The following is a 17,447-nucleotide window of genomic DNA, read 5'->3' on the forward strand; positions in this document are numbered from 1 at the left end:
CACGATGAAACTGGCAGGATAGATGCCTACCCCACCGGTGGATGGTGATGGATTGGCTCGTGGCCATGGGTGCTCAATGGCAGCGCGGTCGCTCAGGTATGGCAGTGCGGTCGCTCAGGTATGGCAGCGCGGTCGCTCAGTTACGGCGCCGCACCAGAAGTCGGCTGATCTTAGTTTAAGATTCATCTTTAGTTCAGAAAAAAAAGTCACAAGCGTTAAGATTTTATTTCTTTCACAAAAACTCAGATCATTGCAGTCCCCGAAGTGTACGCTTCAACTTTCCACAACAATCATCTTGGCATTAGAAGAAGTATGTACTTTAACCAAAGATATGCTGATTATTTTCCTCAGCTCTCCTGTACATAAATAAAAGTAACAATGTGAGATTGTTCTCTGTGCATTAGTTTTGCTTTTTTTTTTTTACAAGCATATGCTTTGCCTAAAAGACTTTCATTGTTATTTTTTCCAGTGTGGTTTAGTAATAGTTCCAGCACATAGTGTCTCTAAAATATATAGCTCATGCGAAACATTTTGGACGACTCCAATGGACCGTCTGCCAAAAGCTATGATCAACCTTATTTCAAGTAAACCAAAAAGTTAAAATCTGCTCAAGTTTCATTGCACAACTTTATATTTTACATTGTAGTCTTGGTCGTGATTCATGTCCACAATCCTCATTTTCTGCTTGAAAAATATATTGTTTCCACCTATGGGAAGTACGCAGTTAAAAGAAATTGCACAAAGCCCAGGGGTGCTCTGGAAAAGTGGGAAATAGGGCATTAATTAAGGAAGGGGACGTAACCCAGAAGCCGCATTAAAAACAAAAGGACAGGATTGTTTCGTTTTCACGACACAACATAATGCAGCATCTAGTCAATGATACCAGTTCACCTTCGATCTTATTGGATATAAAAGAGGTCAAAACCTTAGGGACCGTCTGGTCCAATCAGATCCAACACACTGTAACGACAAAATCAATGGTCATAACAAGAATCTTCGTGTTCATCGTCATTAATATCTCCTATCTAATCTCCCTGGTGCCTTCTCACTGCCTCTAGCCTACCTTGTCTACGTAGCATTGCTGGGGGTTAACGGGAATGCGTAGGATCGCGCCAGGAGTGACTCTATTGGTCGCCAGCAGCTGCTCTTCATTGATGGAGCCATAGACGGCCCCTACCACCGACCAATAGAGTCGCTCGTATTGTTTATAGTTAGTGGTGCGCTGCCTTACAAATGTCATTCCAATTGAGGTTTTTGTCTCTGTCTACTATGCACGTTAGCAAGCGTTATTCATAATACGGGAATTAACTTTTGTGGTCTTTTTTGTGGGCTTTTGTGGTCTCTTGGATGAGGAAAAGGCAGATGCAAGAAAGGTTTTGAGGTGCAAGCCGCAGGATAGAATATAAGGGATAGATGAATAGGCTGAATAAAAAACCACCCCAAGGCATTGGACCTGGTAACCTGGAATTCAGATTCTGGGGTAGAGATGGAAGGAGGGAAGATGAGGAGTTCGGTTTTAGATGTCCGTACAAACCTGGAAGCATAGATTGTCCAAAATGTCTTGATTTATCCCTTTCAGCGTAATAATATCATGAGCCATGTTTGTTTTATGCTGCAGTAAAAGTTGCCATAGTGGACATTTTAACCATTTAACGTTAGACTCTGTGCTGAACTTTTGGGCAGAAATGGAACTTGAGTGGTAACTTGTAGGCCGAAGCCAAGCGAGGAGACCGGTACCCTTGGGTACAGGACCAGGCCAAGCCAGGATACCAGAAAATAAGGATTTAGCACCAAAGTCACAGCACCAAAGGTAAGAGTAATGTCTGTAATAATCTCGATGATGACATCGGTGTTATGAAATGCCAAGGTACTGCTGAGAACATTTACTGTGGGAACCAAATCCAAATCCATTGTATTGTTTCATAGTTAATCGCCCATTGTTTCACGTTCATTCTCACACAGAATATGACTGTAATAATGAAATAAGAGAAGGGATTTTGATAGATAAAACCTCTTTTCATATGCTTTTCTTGGCATAAGTAACTTATTTTACAGTCTTGACAGCGTCGCCCATTTCCCTGTATGCAATACTGGGTTCTGCTCTTTAACCCTTGCATAGCGCATGGGACAATGCAAGTAGTTATCAGGTTTCCTTGAGAAATTTCAGCCTGTAGGGGGCTCATAACCGGCCCTCAACGAAACAGTAAAAGCAGAAAAAAAAGAGGATACGGAATAGTTTATGAAAAGCTATACTTCTGTTGTACAATAAAGTTTCCCCGAGGTAAAAATTAACCCTTTGCTTTTAAACCAAATATCTTGAAAACAAATCTTGTTCTATTTATTCCATTCATAGGTTGTTTTACAAGTGAATCGAGTTTTGATAAAAGCTGTAAAGTCGGCGGGTCCTTTGTTACCGGATCTCTTATTTGTCAGCTTTTGTAAAGGTTGAGAAAGGAGAAATGAGAGAAGCGAATTCCTGTGAGCTAGAAAGTGTAGTTCCGCATGACGTCCAACAGCGAGAGACCCTACCTACGGTAACTCTTGGAGCGGGGAGACCAGTGGTCTCTGCCGGCCAAGTTGAGGCACCAGGATTTTAAAAGTCTGTACAAGCGACTCTATTGGTCGCCTGCAGGGGCCTCCTCTGGCATCAACCAGTTGGTCGCTTGCACGGCCCTTTAACTCCTGACGGGGAACTTGGCCTGTCTCCCCGCTCCAAGTTTAACCCCTGATGGAGTAGGTTCGCTGTCAGGAGTTAAAAAGGCAGTGCGAACGACTCTATTGGTCACCTGCAGGGGCCTCCTCTGGCATCAACCAATTGGGAACGCCCTCCGAATGTCTTACTGAATTTAAGAAAAAGGCCCCAGATTTCGGCCTGGCCAAAATGGTCAAAATGGGAAATTCGTTGCTCGAAAACAAAGACAGCAAAAACAAAATGAAAATTTTGTCCAAAGCAATTTTGCTCGCCGTGCGCCTGTCTAAAACCAAGAAAACACTGAAATAATAGGGTAACTGGAGATTCAATAACTCCTCGCGTGAAGATTTACATTATGCTGGGCTTTACAGATACTTTACTATATACTTTAATATCTTGCATTTAAATAAAATAATAACATATGTTTCACATTTTTTATTGAGGACATCCAGCTAACCGTGATTGTGATTAATGTCATTGTTTCTTATTCTATGTTCTAGAAATAAAGGCTTTTTTGTTTCCAGTAGAATGCTTGCTTCTTGATCCTTTCTTGGAATAGAACCCATTCTATATAACGCTACAAACATTATAAATTTATCATTTATCAAATGACTTTGTTTATGCAAAACAACAAAGAGAACGAGGGAAGATCTTCTGACCACAAATTAATTAAATACAACCAGGAATTTGTCATGCATTCTATCTGTAGTGACATAGAACTGCTCTAAAAAACAATAAACGTGTCCGCATTTAATACACATTCCCAGGGGCAGATTAGGGCCAAGCTGACGTCAGTGGGCAGTCCTGGCCGCGTCCTGCAAGCTCCAGGTAGCCGAGAAGTTCCCAGGTATATCCGTCAGGTCTCCTAAAAACCTGATGTCCGTGGCCTGTGAAGTTGGAAATGAAGCCCTAGGAATTGTCTTACTGTCAGCTGTATGAATGAGAAAGATCAGTAGCATGGAGGCAGACGAGGCTGTCACCAATGGACATCAATTAAGATTTACATGTAGCTAAAAAATAGATTGTAAGCTTGCAGGAGCAGGGCCCTCTACGAATGAATGTAATGCAAGTTCCAAAAATACAATCACTGTTACATATTGGATAAATAACCCTCCAGTGACATCTCCTACCAGGTGTTCTCCATCGCTGCACTGAAAGGTAATGCCAGGTGCTTAAAAACAATGCGACTCAGTTACACCCAACACTGCCTCAAAGAATATCTTAACGGGAAACGAGTCTGCTTATAATTCACTGTGAAAAGTGAATCAGTCTGCGGGCGTTCGGAAGGCGAAGCCTTTGCACATTTATAAAAACACATTAGACGCGTGTCATGTGTGCTTAGCATTCAGATGGAATCCAAGCGCAATGCGAAAGTGTTCTAGAACAATGGCTGGGCGCATGTTACTCATCGATACGCCGAAGAGTTAATCAGGCAGGGTATTGTGTGCCTTCAAAAATAATTAAGAGACTAATAGGTGAGCTGCACAATACATGGTAACGACCCCGCCAGCCGGCTACGCTAAGTCTCGGTTCCCCACTAATCATAGAGACACGAAAACACGTTGGACGTTAACCCTATCGATGGGGTAAAAACCCTAGCATTCACTCTTCAGAGAGCAAAAACGTGCAATTAGCAGCCCCCATTTCCTAGCAATTCGTTTGTGCAGGTCAAACATTTTTGACTCCTCTTTAACTGTTTACAATTTTTAACCCCCCACCCGCCAGTCAGGCCCCGTGTTGCAAGCGCGGCTGTTTTTGCATTTGATGCTGGAAGGAATGGTTTTATAATTTGTTTTGTGTATTATGTTTTATCGTACAGCTGGGAATAGAAGACGTGAAACAAGTAACCCGCTCATGCAAATAAATGGAAGTTGTTATGAAACATATTTATCGGGCAGCGTGTTTCTGACTCATGGAGTTTATACAGACGTGACGAGGTGAACACGGAACTCTCCTGCAGTCAGTGCGGTTCCGGGGTGTGGGGGGCAGCGCCCCCTGCCTCTCGGAGCCTAAAATGCAGCAAAAAACCTCCAGTATTTGGGGGCTCCTCCCGCATCATTAAGCCAATCATCTTTTTAAAGAGTTTGAGTTTAAAAGTTTTAAGAAATATAAGAAATCTATTCCCGCGGTGCCAACTTCACCCTTCATCTTCTGTTGCTGGTCTGTTTTTGCCATTAATTCTTGATACAATAGTAGCGGTAAAAAGAGCGCATGAACAGGACTGTGGTGCACCATACACCGTGAACCCCAATTAGCAGTTCATACGAATAAATACAATCGCTGAAGAATTGGCTCACAAGGCTGAACTTGTATTCTTCTAGAGATTTTTTTATCGCTAAAACACTTGGTAACCATAGCAACCAGCAACACACTGAACCTTTACAACTACTGCTGTTAATATATAACAAATACATTGATGTCCTTAATCTTAACTGATAAAATAAAAAGCTTAACAACATCAGAATAAACGATTTTTTTTTCAGGACGAGTATCTATCTTTAACCTTTAAATGGTGAGGCTGGAAAAGATAAGATACTAACGGAGTTAATGCATTCGCCATCAGCGGGGCCATTTAAATAGGGGGGCATGGAGAGGCTGACTGTGGCCAAACTCTGGAATGAAAGGGTTAACCGTCTGTAAAGTTCTAATCTATAACATCTGTAATTAAAGTAACAATTGATGCGCAACTCAGTTAAGTAAACCCATTGCCCTCCTTTATCATTTTAAACCTTACGTTATGTTGCTTTGGCTTCCTATCGCTTGTCTCTGTACTGTCTCCCACATTATTCCTTTTTTGTCTGCCCCCTCATTTTCTGGTTTAAAGTCTAGATTATTGTGGGGTGACAGGGCCTACATTTTGGAGAAATTCCACCATAGGCAGGGTCAGCTTCTCCGTTCTTTTTCATGGGTATTGTTTGGTAGTCTGATAACGGCAGCATACAAAGCTGCCACTCGGTTCCTGGGGAGTGGGGAGCCCTGTTGGCGGTGACCAAAATCAGCGAGTTATGGTTAGCGAGTCCTCTGATCCAGATATTGGTTCTTTGAAACCTTCCGGAGAGAGTCCGCTATCATGGCGTCAATAGAGCTGTAACCCATAAGGGCAAATATATACAGTATGGTAGTTATTATAACCTTTGTAAAGGACAGTGAAAAATAGAGCCACTCATTTTAAAACTAATGTCTGCAAATATTATTGCACGGCAGGAGAAACGAAACCCATTAATGAGCATGTTTGTCTTCAACTTCTACAAAGGGGGTTGATTTTATGGTAAATGCCATATAAAGCAATAATTTGTATTTTTGTTACTGCGGCGAATCATCCGAAACCATGCAGGCGTCCCAACTTCCTTACATAAGATTCTTGGCTTATAATACGTTTTGTGTCTTTGGCGTCGTGGTTCCATCTGCTGGCAAATGTTCAGTGGTGCAGATAAAGAGCATTTCTGAGTACTCAAGAGACACTAAACACTTGTGTATATATATATAATAAATATATATAGTATTATTATTATTAAAATATACAGTTATTTCACCAGTTTCCTTAAATGTTTTAGCAATGTGGTAAGGGTGCAAAAACACATCTGAAAAGTAACGCTTTAGTGAACATTTAAACATTTAGTGCATACAAACTTCTATAATTTAGAAAATTAAACCATAAAAAAGTGAACCTCTGAAAACCCCTAATACCGGGGTGCAGTTTTAGTTGTTTAAGTTCACATGAGTGAGGAATATGTATATTTGATGGTGTATGTTTATTTAACAATTTTACTGGATTTCCAAAGAAGATGGGAAGGGTAACTGTTGTTACCTAACTAACTGTTAACAGCAATCACACTCCTAACATGGCCAGGCATACCCAGCATGTACTGGCTGACTTGGCATGATAGGAGTGTGATAGCTAACAGCTACAATTTTAAAACTGTATGTCACCTGGAAAAAAAATCACCTGGAAAATAAATCTGAATTATAAATTATTAACTTAGAAATAAATTACATAATAAATAACATTTACTGAACAGCTTTGGTACAGCATAACTCTTATCGATATATACTGAGCCAGACATTGACGGTGGTACAGTGTAACTCCCATCACTAAACACAGACGGCGCCGCTGGCCCATCTCCCCAGCAGCTGAGTAGTCCAGGGAGAAGGGGCAGTCGGCACTTCTGTCCTGTGGAGAGTATTGGCAACTGGAGAGAGAGAGGCAGGACGGCCCCTCAGGAGATGTTGCTGAACACATATTGTGTACAGGAGCTGTACATTTATACCCGAAGTACAATGTGTGTGAAAAAAGCACACATGGGGGTGAATTGAATTGGCCAGAGGAGGACCCTGCAGGCGGCCAATAGAGTCATTCGCACGGCCCCTTAACCCCTTAAAAGCTGTTTTATCGAAGATAACAGAAAATTGTATTAGGTTGGTCAGTAAGAGTAAAAAATTAAGGAAACCGCTGTGGTACTCTGCAGAAGTGGCCAAAATCGTGAAAGACAAGAAGTTAGCCTTTAGTAGATACAAAAATACCCAAAGTGAGGAAGATAGACAGATCTATAAAATTAGGCAGAAAGAGGCAAAGAAAGTTATAAAAACTGCCAAATCACAGGCAGAAGAGCGAATTGCCCTATCAGTAAAAAATGGAGATAAAACATTTTTTAGATATATAAATGAGAAAAGGAAAGTTAAACAAGGATTAGTTAGACTAAAAACAAAAGGCATATATGTAGAAGAGGATAAAGGTTTAGCTGACTGCCTCAACGAATATTTCTGTTCAGTTTTTACAGATGAGAATGATGGAATGGGACCTCAGTTGGGAAAAAAGACTGAATCATTTGAAATATGTGAGTTTATCGAGGCGGAGGTTTTACTTCAGTTGTCTAAGGTAAAGACAAATAAGTCGATGGGGCCTGATGGGATACACCCCAAGTTATTAAAAGAGCTTGGGGGTGTACTAGCAAAACCGTTAACTGATATATTTAACGAATCATTGGTAACGGGAGTTGTCCCTGGGGATTGGAAAGTAGCGAATGTTGTGCCCATTCACAAAAAAGGCAGTAGGGAGGAGTCGGGCGACTACAGGCCGGTGAGTCTCACATCTGTAGTGGGAAAATTAATGGAAACAATGTTAAAGGAAAGGATTGTTGAACATCTGAAGTCACATGGCTTTCAAGATCAAAAACAACATGGGTTTTCCTCAGGAAGATCTTGCCAAACAAATCTTATTGATTTTTTTGATTGGGTGACTAAAGTAATTGATCAAGGTGGTGCAGTAGACATTGCGTATCTGGATTTCAGTAAGGCCTTTGACACTGTCCCACATAGAAGACTTATAAATAAACTGCAATCTCTGGGTTTAGATCCCAATGTTGTTGAATGGATTAAGGAGTGGCTGAGTGACAGAAAACAGAGGGTTGTAGTCAATGGCGTATATTCAGAACAAGGTCTTGTTACCAGTGGGATACCTCAGGGATCTGTACTTGGACCCATTCTCTTTAATATTTTCATTAGTGATATTGCAGATGGTGTTGATGGAAAGGTATGTTTATTTGCCGACGACACAAAAATTTGCAACAGGGTTGATGTTCCTGGAGGAAAAAGCCAAATGGCAAACGATCTAGGTAAGCTGGAAAAATGGTCAGAGCTGTGGCAATTGGCATTTAACGTGGATAAATGCAAAGTAATGCACCTGGGGCATAAAAACCCAAGGGCAGAGTATAGACTATTTGGTACTGTCCTAACCTCAACGTGTGAGGAAAGGGATTTAGGGGTAATTATTTCTGAGGATTTAAAGGTAGGTAGACAATGCAGTAGAGCAGCAGGTAATGCTAGCAGAATGCTTGGTTGTATAGCGAGAGGTATTAGCAGTAGGAAGAGGGAAGTGCTCATGCCGTTGTACAGAGGACCGCTGAGACCTCACTTGGAGTATTGTGTACAGTACTGGAGACCGTATCTCCAGAAGGATATAGATTTGTTGGAGAAAGTGCAGAGAAGGGCTACTAAAATGGTTTATGGATTACAAAATAAACCTTACCAGGACAGGTTAAAGGATCTTAACCTATATAGCCTGGAAAAAAGACGGGACAGGGGGGATATGATAGAAACATTTAAATACTTAAAGGGAATCAACAAAGTAAAGGAAGAAAGTTTATTTAAAAGAAGAAATAAAACCACAACAAGAGGACACAAGCATAAACTAGAGGGGCAAAGGTTTAATGGTAACATCAGAAAATATTACTTTACGGAAAGGGTAGTGGACGCATGGAATAGCCTCCCAGTGGAAGTGGTAGATGTTAATACAGTAAAGTCATTTAAGCAAGCATGGGATAGGCATAATGCCAAGCTAGATATAGGATAAGGGCAAGTACTAAAGGAGAGTACTCAGAGGTTGGGCAGACTGGATGGGCCTTCTGGCTCTTATCTGCCGTCACTTTCTATGTTTCTATGTTTCTATGTTTCTATGATGGCGAACCGATCGATTTCCTCTTGTGTGGATAAGGTAGGCTAGATGGGGAAGGGACCAGAGAGATTAGTATACGAAGACGAATACGAAGATTCTTCATTTTTGTGCGCCTTTGTTTTCGTTTTACTGCCACTATCTTCGCCTCTTCGTTTCTTCGGGACGAACATAAAAATGCACTCTTCATATTCGCCCCAATATACGAAGTCTGGTATTCAGTGCTAAGCTTAATATCCACAAGATGGCGCCATAGCAAACGTTTGCAGAAATTGATCAAGCTGCTGCAACTAGCAGTGCATAATTATTACATCATCATTATTATTATTACATTATTATTATTACATTATTATTATTATTATTATTATTATTATGATTATTATTACATTATTATTATTATTATTATTACATTATTATTATTACATTATTATTAACATTATTATTATTACATTATTATTATTACATTATTATTATTATTACATTATTATTATTATTATTATTATTATTATTATTATTATTATTATTATTATTATTCCACTAACAATTTACACAGCACTTCTTGCCAGACATATATTCAAGGGGAATGACAAAACTAGAATAAGACAAACCAATACGTTAGGTAAAGAGGACGTTGCTCAGAAGCTTACACTCTAGAGGGAATGTAGTATAGTGAAGTATAATGTATATAGAGAGAGATACGGGAGGGAGTGTTATGGACAGATGTGTGATTTGTATTAGTGGCAGAAAAGTTCTAGCTGCAAAGATTATTTGCTTCTCTGAAGAACAGGGTATTTAAATTTGGTTATAGGGCACCCAGGACCGGACCAAGACATAGTACCGCCTGGGGCAAAGTTTGAAATGTCGCCCCCCCTGCCGATGCCACTGCTCATTATCTACCCTTCCCCTATTCCCTTTAGAGGTTGTTGTTAAGGAGTAAGGATACATCAGCAACAAGTGATTGCTCAAAGATTATATTTTTTCCTTTAGATGCCAGTGCAAACAGCAAACTATATCCATTCTTAGTCTTATACTAAAAATATTTATAAAAAAATAGAACTGTCTTCCAGGTCTACCCCACCCCAGATGCAGAATCGGTCACTTAAACAACCACACTGCAATGTCTAAATCTATCCATGGATACAAGTAAACGGGAGAAAAACGTGAATCTACGAAAGGGTGGAGATTCCGGGCAAAACCTCCCCCCTTATTGAAGGAACGGCGCAAAGGATGTACCCGGAGGCTCCAAAATAACGAAGACGGATTAGCTGAGAATGCATTTCGCCAATCAGGGAACAGGGGGTGCCTAGAGGCTCCGCATTTTTACGGAAGTTCACTGGGAGGTCCATTGGTCCACGGAGAAACGGACGATGAAAGAAGACTTTTTGGAGCAGCGGATGAAGAAAGAAGAGGGAAGAAAAAGAAGAAACAACAGAAGAAGCGGACCGCATGGCAAAGAGACAGGGACGCTAAAGCAGTTGGCGGTGAAGGTTGGAAGAAGACATTCAGAGATAGCGTTAGCAAAACAAAAAATTCTATTTTCGAATGAAACGGAAGGGCCGAAACTCATGGAAACTCATCCAAATCATCCAAATGATTTTTGGCCCATTTACAAAAGTCTATGCCTATTGCTCAGTTACACCATCAAATATTTCCTCAATTATAAATGTACGCCTTTGCAGTACAACTGAACCCTTAGGTAACATTTCATTACAAAAATAATATGTAATAAAAAAAAAAGTGGTAGATTGAGAGCCACAAGGAAACATTAGAAAGGCTGTAGTAGTGTTTCAGATACATTGTAATGTTTGAAATCCAATGGATTAATTATTACATAGTATCGCTATGTTCTCAGAATTTCTGATATTCGACATAAATCCTTTCCTACATGAAATACTCTTCTGTATGTCTAAGGTTTATTTTTTTAAATGAAGTTCTGTTAACTAAAACTACGAATATCGTATTCCCTGCAGTGTTAAAATTTATTTAGACAACAAATGAGTTACTTGATAGGTGCTTGAGGTTCGCAGGTACAGCAGAAATTGTTAACAAACGGAATTTTTATTTTAAATACAAACTGCAGGGGACACTGCTGGTTAACGTCTTGCAGAATTGAAACCTTAGGGGAAAAAAAACATCTGGAAAGGCATAGTGGTGCTTTTATACGCAGCAAGGAAATATTTTTTTCCTCCTTAATTTCCAATTTATTCAGCTCTACGATACTTAATTTTATAGAACATTTTATAAAGTATTTTGAAAGTGCCATGGCATTACCACATTAACATGTCATTTAATTTAATTTTTTAATAGTTTAAAAATAATGGGCCAGAAATACGCTTTTACAAATAAAAGAGAACCAATGTAATTATGTGCAATATATTCCTGGAAAATGTGTATCTCAATTTACAATCTAGATAATACACACTCTTTAAGGGGGTATTAACTATTTTTAATTAAGACAAAAAGGATTAGTGAAATTTATATAGTAATTCCCACTGGGTTCACGCAAGGTTAATGCAGACCCTAAAAATGACATAATTTGAAGGTTTGGTCCCGCGGAACGGTTAATGGAAAGGTTAAAGATTTTTTTTTCGAGAAATATATCGTACTTAAATTAGTTTAGACAGAATGACATCAGAGAGTAATTAAACTGGTTTTTGTTGGAATTCCACTTCCAATTCCTGAGTTCAGGTTTGTAAAAGTTTTCAGAGCACCTGCAAGTCTCTGTGTGTGAAATATTTTCACTGGAAAGGATTCAAATCTTTAGAAAAAAAAAAGAAAAAAAAAGGTTTTACACAGAGGCAGCATTACGCCATTCTTCCTTCTTGGAAAAAAAATCTCAGATTTAAACAAGACTCCTTCAAGTATTCAGACAGTTTTGAAGCAGAAAAGAGGGAGGTCAACTTTACCTTTCCAGAGCAAGTTCTTTTCAGCTGCTTACTGGAGAAAATAAATTAGCTCAGAATACATGTTAGTTTCCACTATGGGACTGGATACAAACATTCAGAAAACAAAGTCTAAACTGTGGAAAAAGCTGCTTCTGACAGTCTTGATTTGCAATCTGTTTTATGTTGTCGTGTGCCAGTTTGGTGGAACCCTTGTCTTTTTCTTCCTTGGTGATGTTCAAAGAAAGATCAGAGGATGAACATACAGAAATATCTTCCATTACTTCTTTGGTATCTAATATGGGACTACCTGGATTTGGTCCCTCTGGTATTCGGCCATTCTGAACAAGGACAAAGTCAACCAAGAACTAAATTAGGGATTTCTACAGGTGGAGAAAAAGATAAAATCCCATTACCCAAGCTGAACTCGTCAAGGGCTGGAAATTCGGGTCATGGGGTCAGTCTTCCAAAGGCCAGGACCAAGAGTTCCATTGTTCACCCAAGGGTTATTTTGACCAAGAATGATGATTCAAAGAAGCAAATTGCAAAAAGCTCTTCTCCAGAAACCAAGAAGGGGAACTTGGAAATAAAACAACCCAGTGGGAACACCGGAAATCCACGACCGGTACTGACTGGCAGTAAGGCCCCTACCAAAATTGTTAATATTCATGCAGATTCCACCGGGTTCAAACCTAAGAAACCCACAAGCCTTCACACTGAGAAAGAACAAAAAGACACTTTTAAGCACCCACTTATCACACCTCACGAATACATGCTGTCGTTGTATCGGACTCTGTCTGATGCGGAACGGAAGGGCATCAATGGAAGTTTGAAACTGGAAGCAGGGTTAGCTAACACCATCACCAGCTTCATAGACAAAGGTCAAGGTAAGAAACGATGTCAGAACGTTAAAATAAGAGGGTTTTCTGCAATAATAACTTCGGACAACAAATAATCAACATGAATACCGTGAACATTTTAATGCTAGACAAAGCTTTTGTGTTGGTGCACCTGCTGTGCCTTCTTAATAAACGGCCCTTCCTAGGATGACCCTTATCTTCCAAATTCATTGCAGTCTCATTTCCTTCTATTCATAAATATTCACTGCTTTGATATTTTATTTTGACTAAATAAATTTAGTAGGGATCCATATAAAATATTATTTATAAATATTCTTCTACAATACCAATATTACCTTTTATTACCTGTTATTTTGTGACGGATCTACTGTCTATTAACTAAATTTTCTATCCACAGCCAGATGTCTTCTTTTATTACTGTGCACAGGCAATTATTAATCATAACTACAAGAAAATACCGGTGTATAAGTGTACATATTTTTGAAAATGAACCAAGATTAGTAATTATAAAATGACAATTTAGTGTTTTTTTCTTTAAGAGTAGTAGAAACTAGAAAAAAAATGTGGTCTATTACCCTTGTAAAATAAAATAGCATCATTTAGCACATAATAAGTGGTCAAGTCATGCCATTACACAATAGTTGGAAATGCTTTATTCCAAGTATGATGTGTGCAGTAATTATAGAAAGGAGCTGTGTGCGATCATATGATTTGACAAAAATCCACTCCGCTTTCTACATAAAATAAACAACTTGCCTGCTTCCTCGATGTAACAAATTGATCCCAGGGAAAAGAGTTTCTTAAGTAGACAAAACTTTCTACTATGCATTCATGTAGAGGATCCAGCTACTGTGTAACTTCTGGGATCGTTTTCTTAGGAAGAGAAGACTGAGAATTTTCTTTTTATCTAATCACAGGACAGTATATGTGTCATATATGTATCACATAACGTAAAGACGCTACATAAAATATTTAGGTGAAATCAAAAGTTGTGTTTTTAATTAAACTTTCTGTAACAAATGAAGACTGCTACAGCTAATTAAGGACCTTTTTTGCATGCAGTATTGTATTTTACATACTATAAACACGTAAAGCTATTAAAGAAAAGAGCACTAAATCATTTGAATTGCCCTGTGATTTAGCCTCTTAATCACAGAAGTAAAAACAAACAAAACAGATTCCACAAAATCCTTACATCAAGTTTGGTTTAAATTGACGATCTTATAATACCACATTAGGACAGCAGCCCCCTTTTTCCCATAAAAGAAAATAGTTAATTTACTAATGACTGTACTTTATCCTACATAGCGTTTCAGTATGCCTGCCAAAAATCAGTGTTTTGGTATTTACAAAAAGTGACAGCACTTCCTTTTGTTAGTAAAGAATTTACGTTATAGTTGTCTTTAATTTGCTTTTGTTAATGACTAAAAACAGCATTAGATTTGTAAAGGAAATATATATTTTAAAAAAAAATAGTTACTTAATGGGAAATTTCAATCGATAAACAAAGTTACAGTAAAAAAGGGAACAAAAAAGCGTTAAAAATCTACAGTATGAGCATAAAATACCAAAGCAACTAAAGAAGATTATAAAAACATGATACATAATCCTAAAACCAAGGAAACACACAAGTTAAATCCAACGCACTAATAGCATTCATGTTATTATGCAGTAACAATCATACATTTAAGGGTTAGTTGTATTAACATTCAACATCTGGCTGCTTGATAAAACCTCACTTTACCTGCATTTTGTGTTTTATAAGAAACTGTAAAGAAACATTTATATCAAGAAGATACATTTTTGCTGTGATATTTTATGGTAACCGATTAAAGAATGTGGGTAAAAAAGATACAATGAACCACGTGTTTCAGCGCTGTACTTTAAATAAATGCTTATAATTTTGTTCCAGATGAAAGGATGACAGCGACAAGACGACAAAAATATATATTTGATATCAGTGCTTTGGAGAAGGATGGCTTACTTGGTGCTGAGTTGCGGATTCTAAGGAAACCCTTCGCTGATACAAAATTTCAACTATCCGGGAAGTCCTCACAGATAAAATTATACAGTTGCCCAGGAAACAAAAAAGCAGCCATTCTTCTGGAGTCTAGGTCTATCAACAACATCGACAGTCCCAAATGGGAAGTCTTTGATATCTGGAAACTGTTTAAAAACTTCAAAAACTTTGCTCATTTATGCTTTGAGCTTGAATTTCTGGATAAGGGGAAGCCAATTGATTTAAGAAGTGTGGGCTTTAACAGAACGGGAAGACAGACCAATGAGAAGGCTATCTTTCTTGTCTTCGGTAGGACAAAAAAACGTGACCTGTTTTTCAATGAGATCAAAGCTAGGTCAGGGCAAGATGATAAAACCGTTTATGAATATTTATTCAATCAGAGGAGAAAAAGACGGGCTCCGCTTTCAACCCGGCAAGGGAAGAGACCAAATAAGAATTCCAAAGCAAGATGTAGCAAGAAACCTCTTCATGTCAACTTTAAGGATATGGGTTGGGACGACTGGATTATTGCACCTTTAGAGTATGAGGCCTACCATTGTGAAGGACTTTGCGAGTTTCCTTTGAGATCCCACTTAGAACCCACTAATCACGCAGTGATCCAAACCTTGATGAACTCTATGGATCCAGAGACTACGCCTCCAACCTGTTGTGTTCCAACTAAGCTAAGCCCTATAAGTATCCTGTATATTGACTCTGCCAACAATGTAGTGTACAAACAATATGAAGACATGGTAGTTGAATCTTGTGGATGTAGGTAGCAAGATTTCCTTTCAAGAAACTCATGTTAATCTCTCAAACACAAGGGAAACCATTACTAATGATAAATGATTAATATTTGAACTATTTTTTTTATTGTGTGCGGATCTTGGTAAAGTAACTTGAACTGTTTTGGGACAATCTATGGAAAACGTTGGTAATGTGTTCTGAGAGATATAATAACAAATGTATAAAAAGATGTCCAAAAATCAGAAAACTAGATGTTAACAATAGATTGAGAATGCAAACAGCCAAAAACGATATTCCACATCGATCAAACTTTCAAAAACTGTCATTAATCACAGTAGCACGAGCAAACATTTTATTGAAAACAATAGAGGTTCTTTTTAAAACCAATTGATAGCTTGTTTATTATACAGATGATTTGTATCATTTTCTAAATGCTTAGTTTGAAATTCTAGTCTCGATATGAGTGATTGTATAAGTTTGATATGTATAAAAAGGCAACTTGAACAAAATCAGTGCAATCTCAATTTTAATCCTGAAATGAAATTATATAGATATTAACCCCTGCATTTATCCAGCAGCATTACAACTATGACAAAATATCCTCAATTCCTATGTATTTCTACGAAGCATTATCATCAAAAAATGAGTATGTGAAATATACTGATAATATGATTGGAAAGAATGGAAAGTTGAGCGTTGACCGCACTGCTGCTCTGTTTTCAGACATTAGCCTTTTTTAACTTCTGTTCCTAAAATGACAATACATGAAAACACGATCTTTTTTAGATTATGACATCTGGCTATCAGGCCCCCTATAGTAGTATATACATGTCTAAGAGGCCCAGTTTACTCCCTTACCCAAATCCAGACAGTTCTGTCCTTAATCATTCCATATGGTAGGATCATCCATTGATGACCCTGCTCCACTGCTTCCTATCTGGATCAGGATGGTTCTGGGACAAAGTTGTCAGCTCATATTAAATAAGGTAAATGTTCCATAAAGTTAGGAAAACCTGTTGATCCATGAGCTCATTCTCATGCTTCTGTGTGTCGGACAAGGGAAATGTGCATCAATCCCTTTCTGAAGTGCTACATTTTCAGTTAAAATAATTCTTACTTAGATATTGTCAGGCCAAATATGTTTTGTAAATTTGCTTTTACTTTTTTCAAGTTATTTTGTTTTTTTTTATTGCTAAGTCACAAATAGAAAAAAAACTCATAGTATAAACTCAATAGTATAATATGTGCAAAATAAATTATTGTAAAGTGCTGATGTGTATTTATGGTGCATTGTATTTATTTCAAGGTATTTAGATTTATAAGTGTCTTTTAAGCATGATAAGATATGGATACCATACAGAGCAAGGCAAATTGTCCATACAAAGACGACGGGGTGCCAGTGGTGATTTTGGAGCATTTTGCCAAAAAGCCAGTTGCTGCGTATAATTTGTAATTGATGGAAAGGAGTAGATGTGTTTACACAAGGATGACAAGGATACTAAGGGATTACCAACAGCCTGGCTTCTGCCAAGAGCACCTGGCCAAACTTATGCTTTGTAATGGGCCACATCAAGCATCATTGAGTCGTTTGGCCACACATTGCAAAATAACAATACAAATTATATGGTAATCCCAATTTGGCAGGCGAGGGTAACATATATTGATATATAATAAATTACATATTCCACTGTATATTCACCACCTTACGTTTCATTTTATTTTATAAATGCATTGTACCAGAGGACACTTTCCGTGTAATGCTCGCTCTCATTGTTGACGGCATTCAGATTTATTTCTCACCATACTTGGAAAAACCTGT

General features: G+C 38.3%; 2 protein-coding genes across 2 annotated transcripts in view; both read left to right on the forward strand.

The window, feature by feature from the left end:
* LOC128471102 (ubiquinol-cytochrome-c reductase complex assembly factor 1) overlaps window positions 1-17,447 on the forward strand; it is a 77,168-nt gene that overhangs the window by 13,259 nt on the left and 46,462 nt on the right. The gene's annotated exons all lie outside the window — the stretch shown is intronic.
* On the forward strand, window positions 12,037-15,831 carry GDF5 (growth differentiation factor 5). The gene is made up of 2 exons (XM_053452959.1): window positions 12,037-12,909; window positions 14,795-15,831. Exons 1-2 carry the CDS (start codon window positions 12,279-12,281, stop codon window positions 15,658-15,660), a joined length of 1,497 nt encoding a protein of 498 aa, XP_053308934.1. The 5' UTR covers window positions 12,037-12,278; the 3' UTR covers window positions 15,661-15,831.

The sequence above is a fragment of the Spea bombifrons genome, chromosome 13 (genome assembly GCF_027358695.1).
Source record: "Spea bombifrons isolate aSpeBom1 chromosome 13, aSpeBom1.2.pri, whole genome shotgun sequence".
NCBI classification, from domain to species: domain Eukaryota; kingdom Metazoa; phylum Chordata; class Amphibia; order Anura; family Pelobatidae; genus Spea; species Spea bombifrons.

What these genes read in the sequence shown, in the direction of transcription:
- GDF5 (XM_053452959.1), top strand. Translation starts at nt 12,279, where the DNA reads ATGAACATACAGAAATATCTTCCATTACTTCTTTGGTATCTAATATGG. An exon ending in CTTCATAGACAAAGGTCAAG is followed by an intron (nt 12,910 to 14,794) that starts GTAAGAAACGAT and finishes ATTTTGTTCCAG; the next exon opens with ATGAAAGGATGACAGCGACA.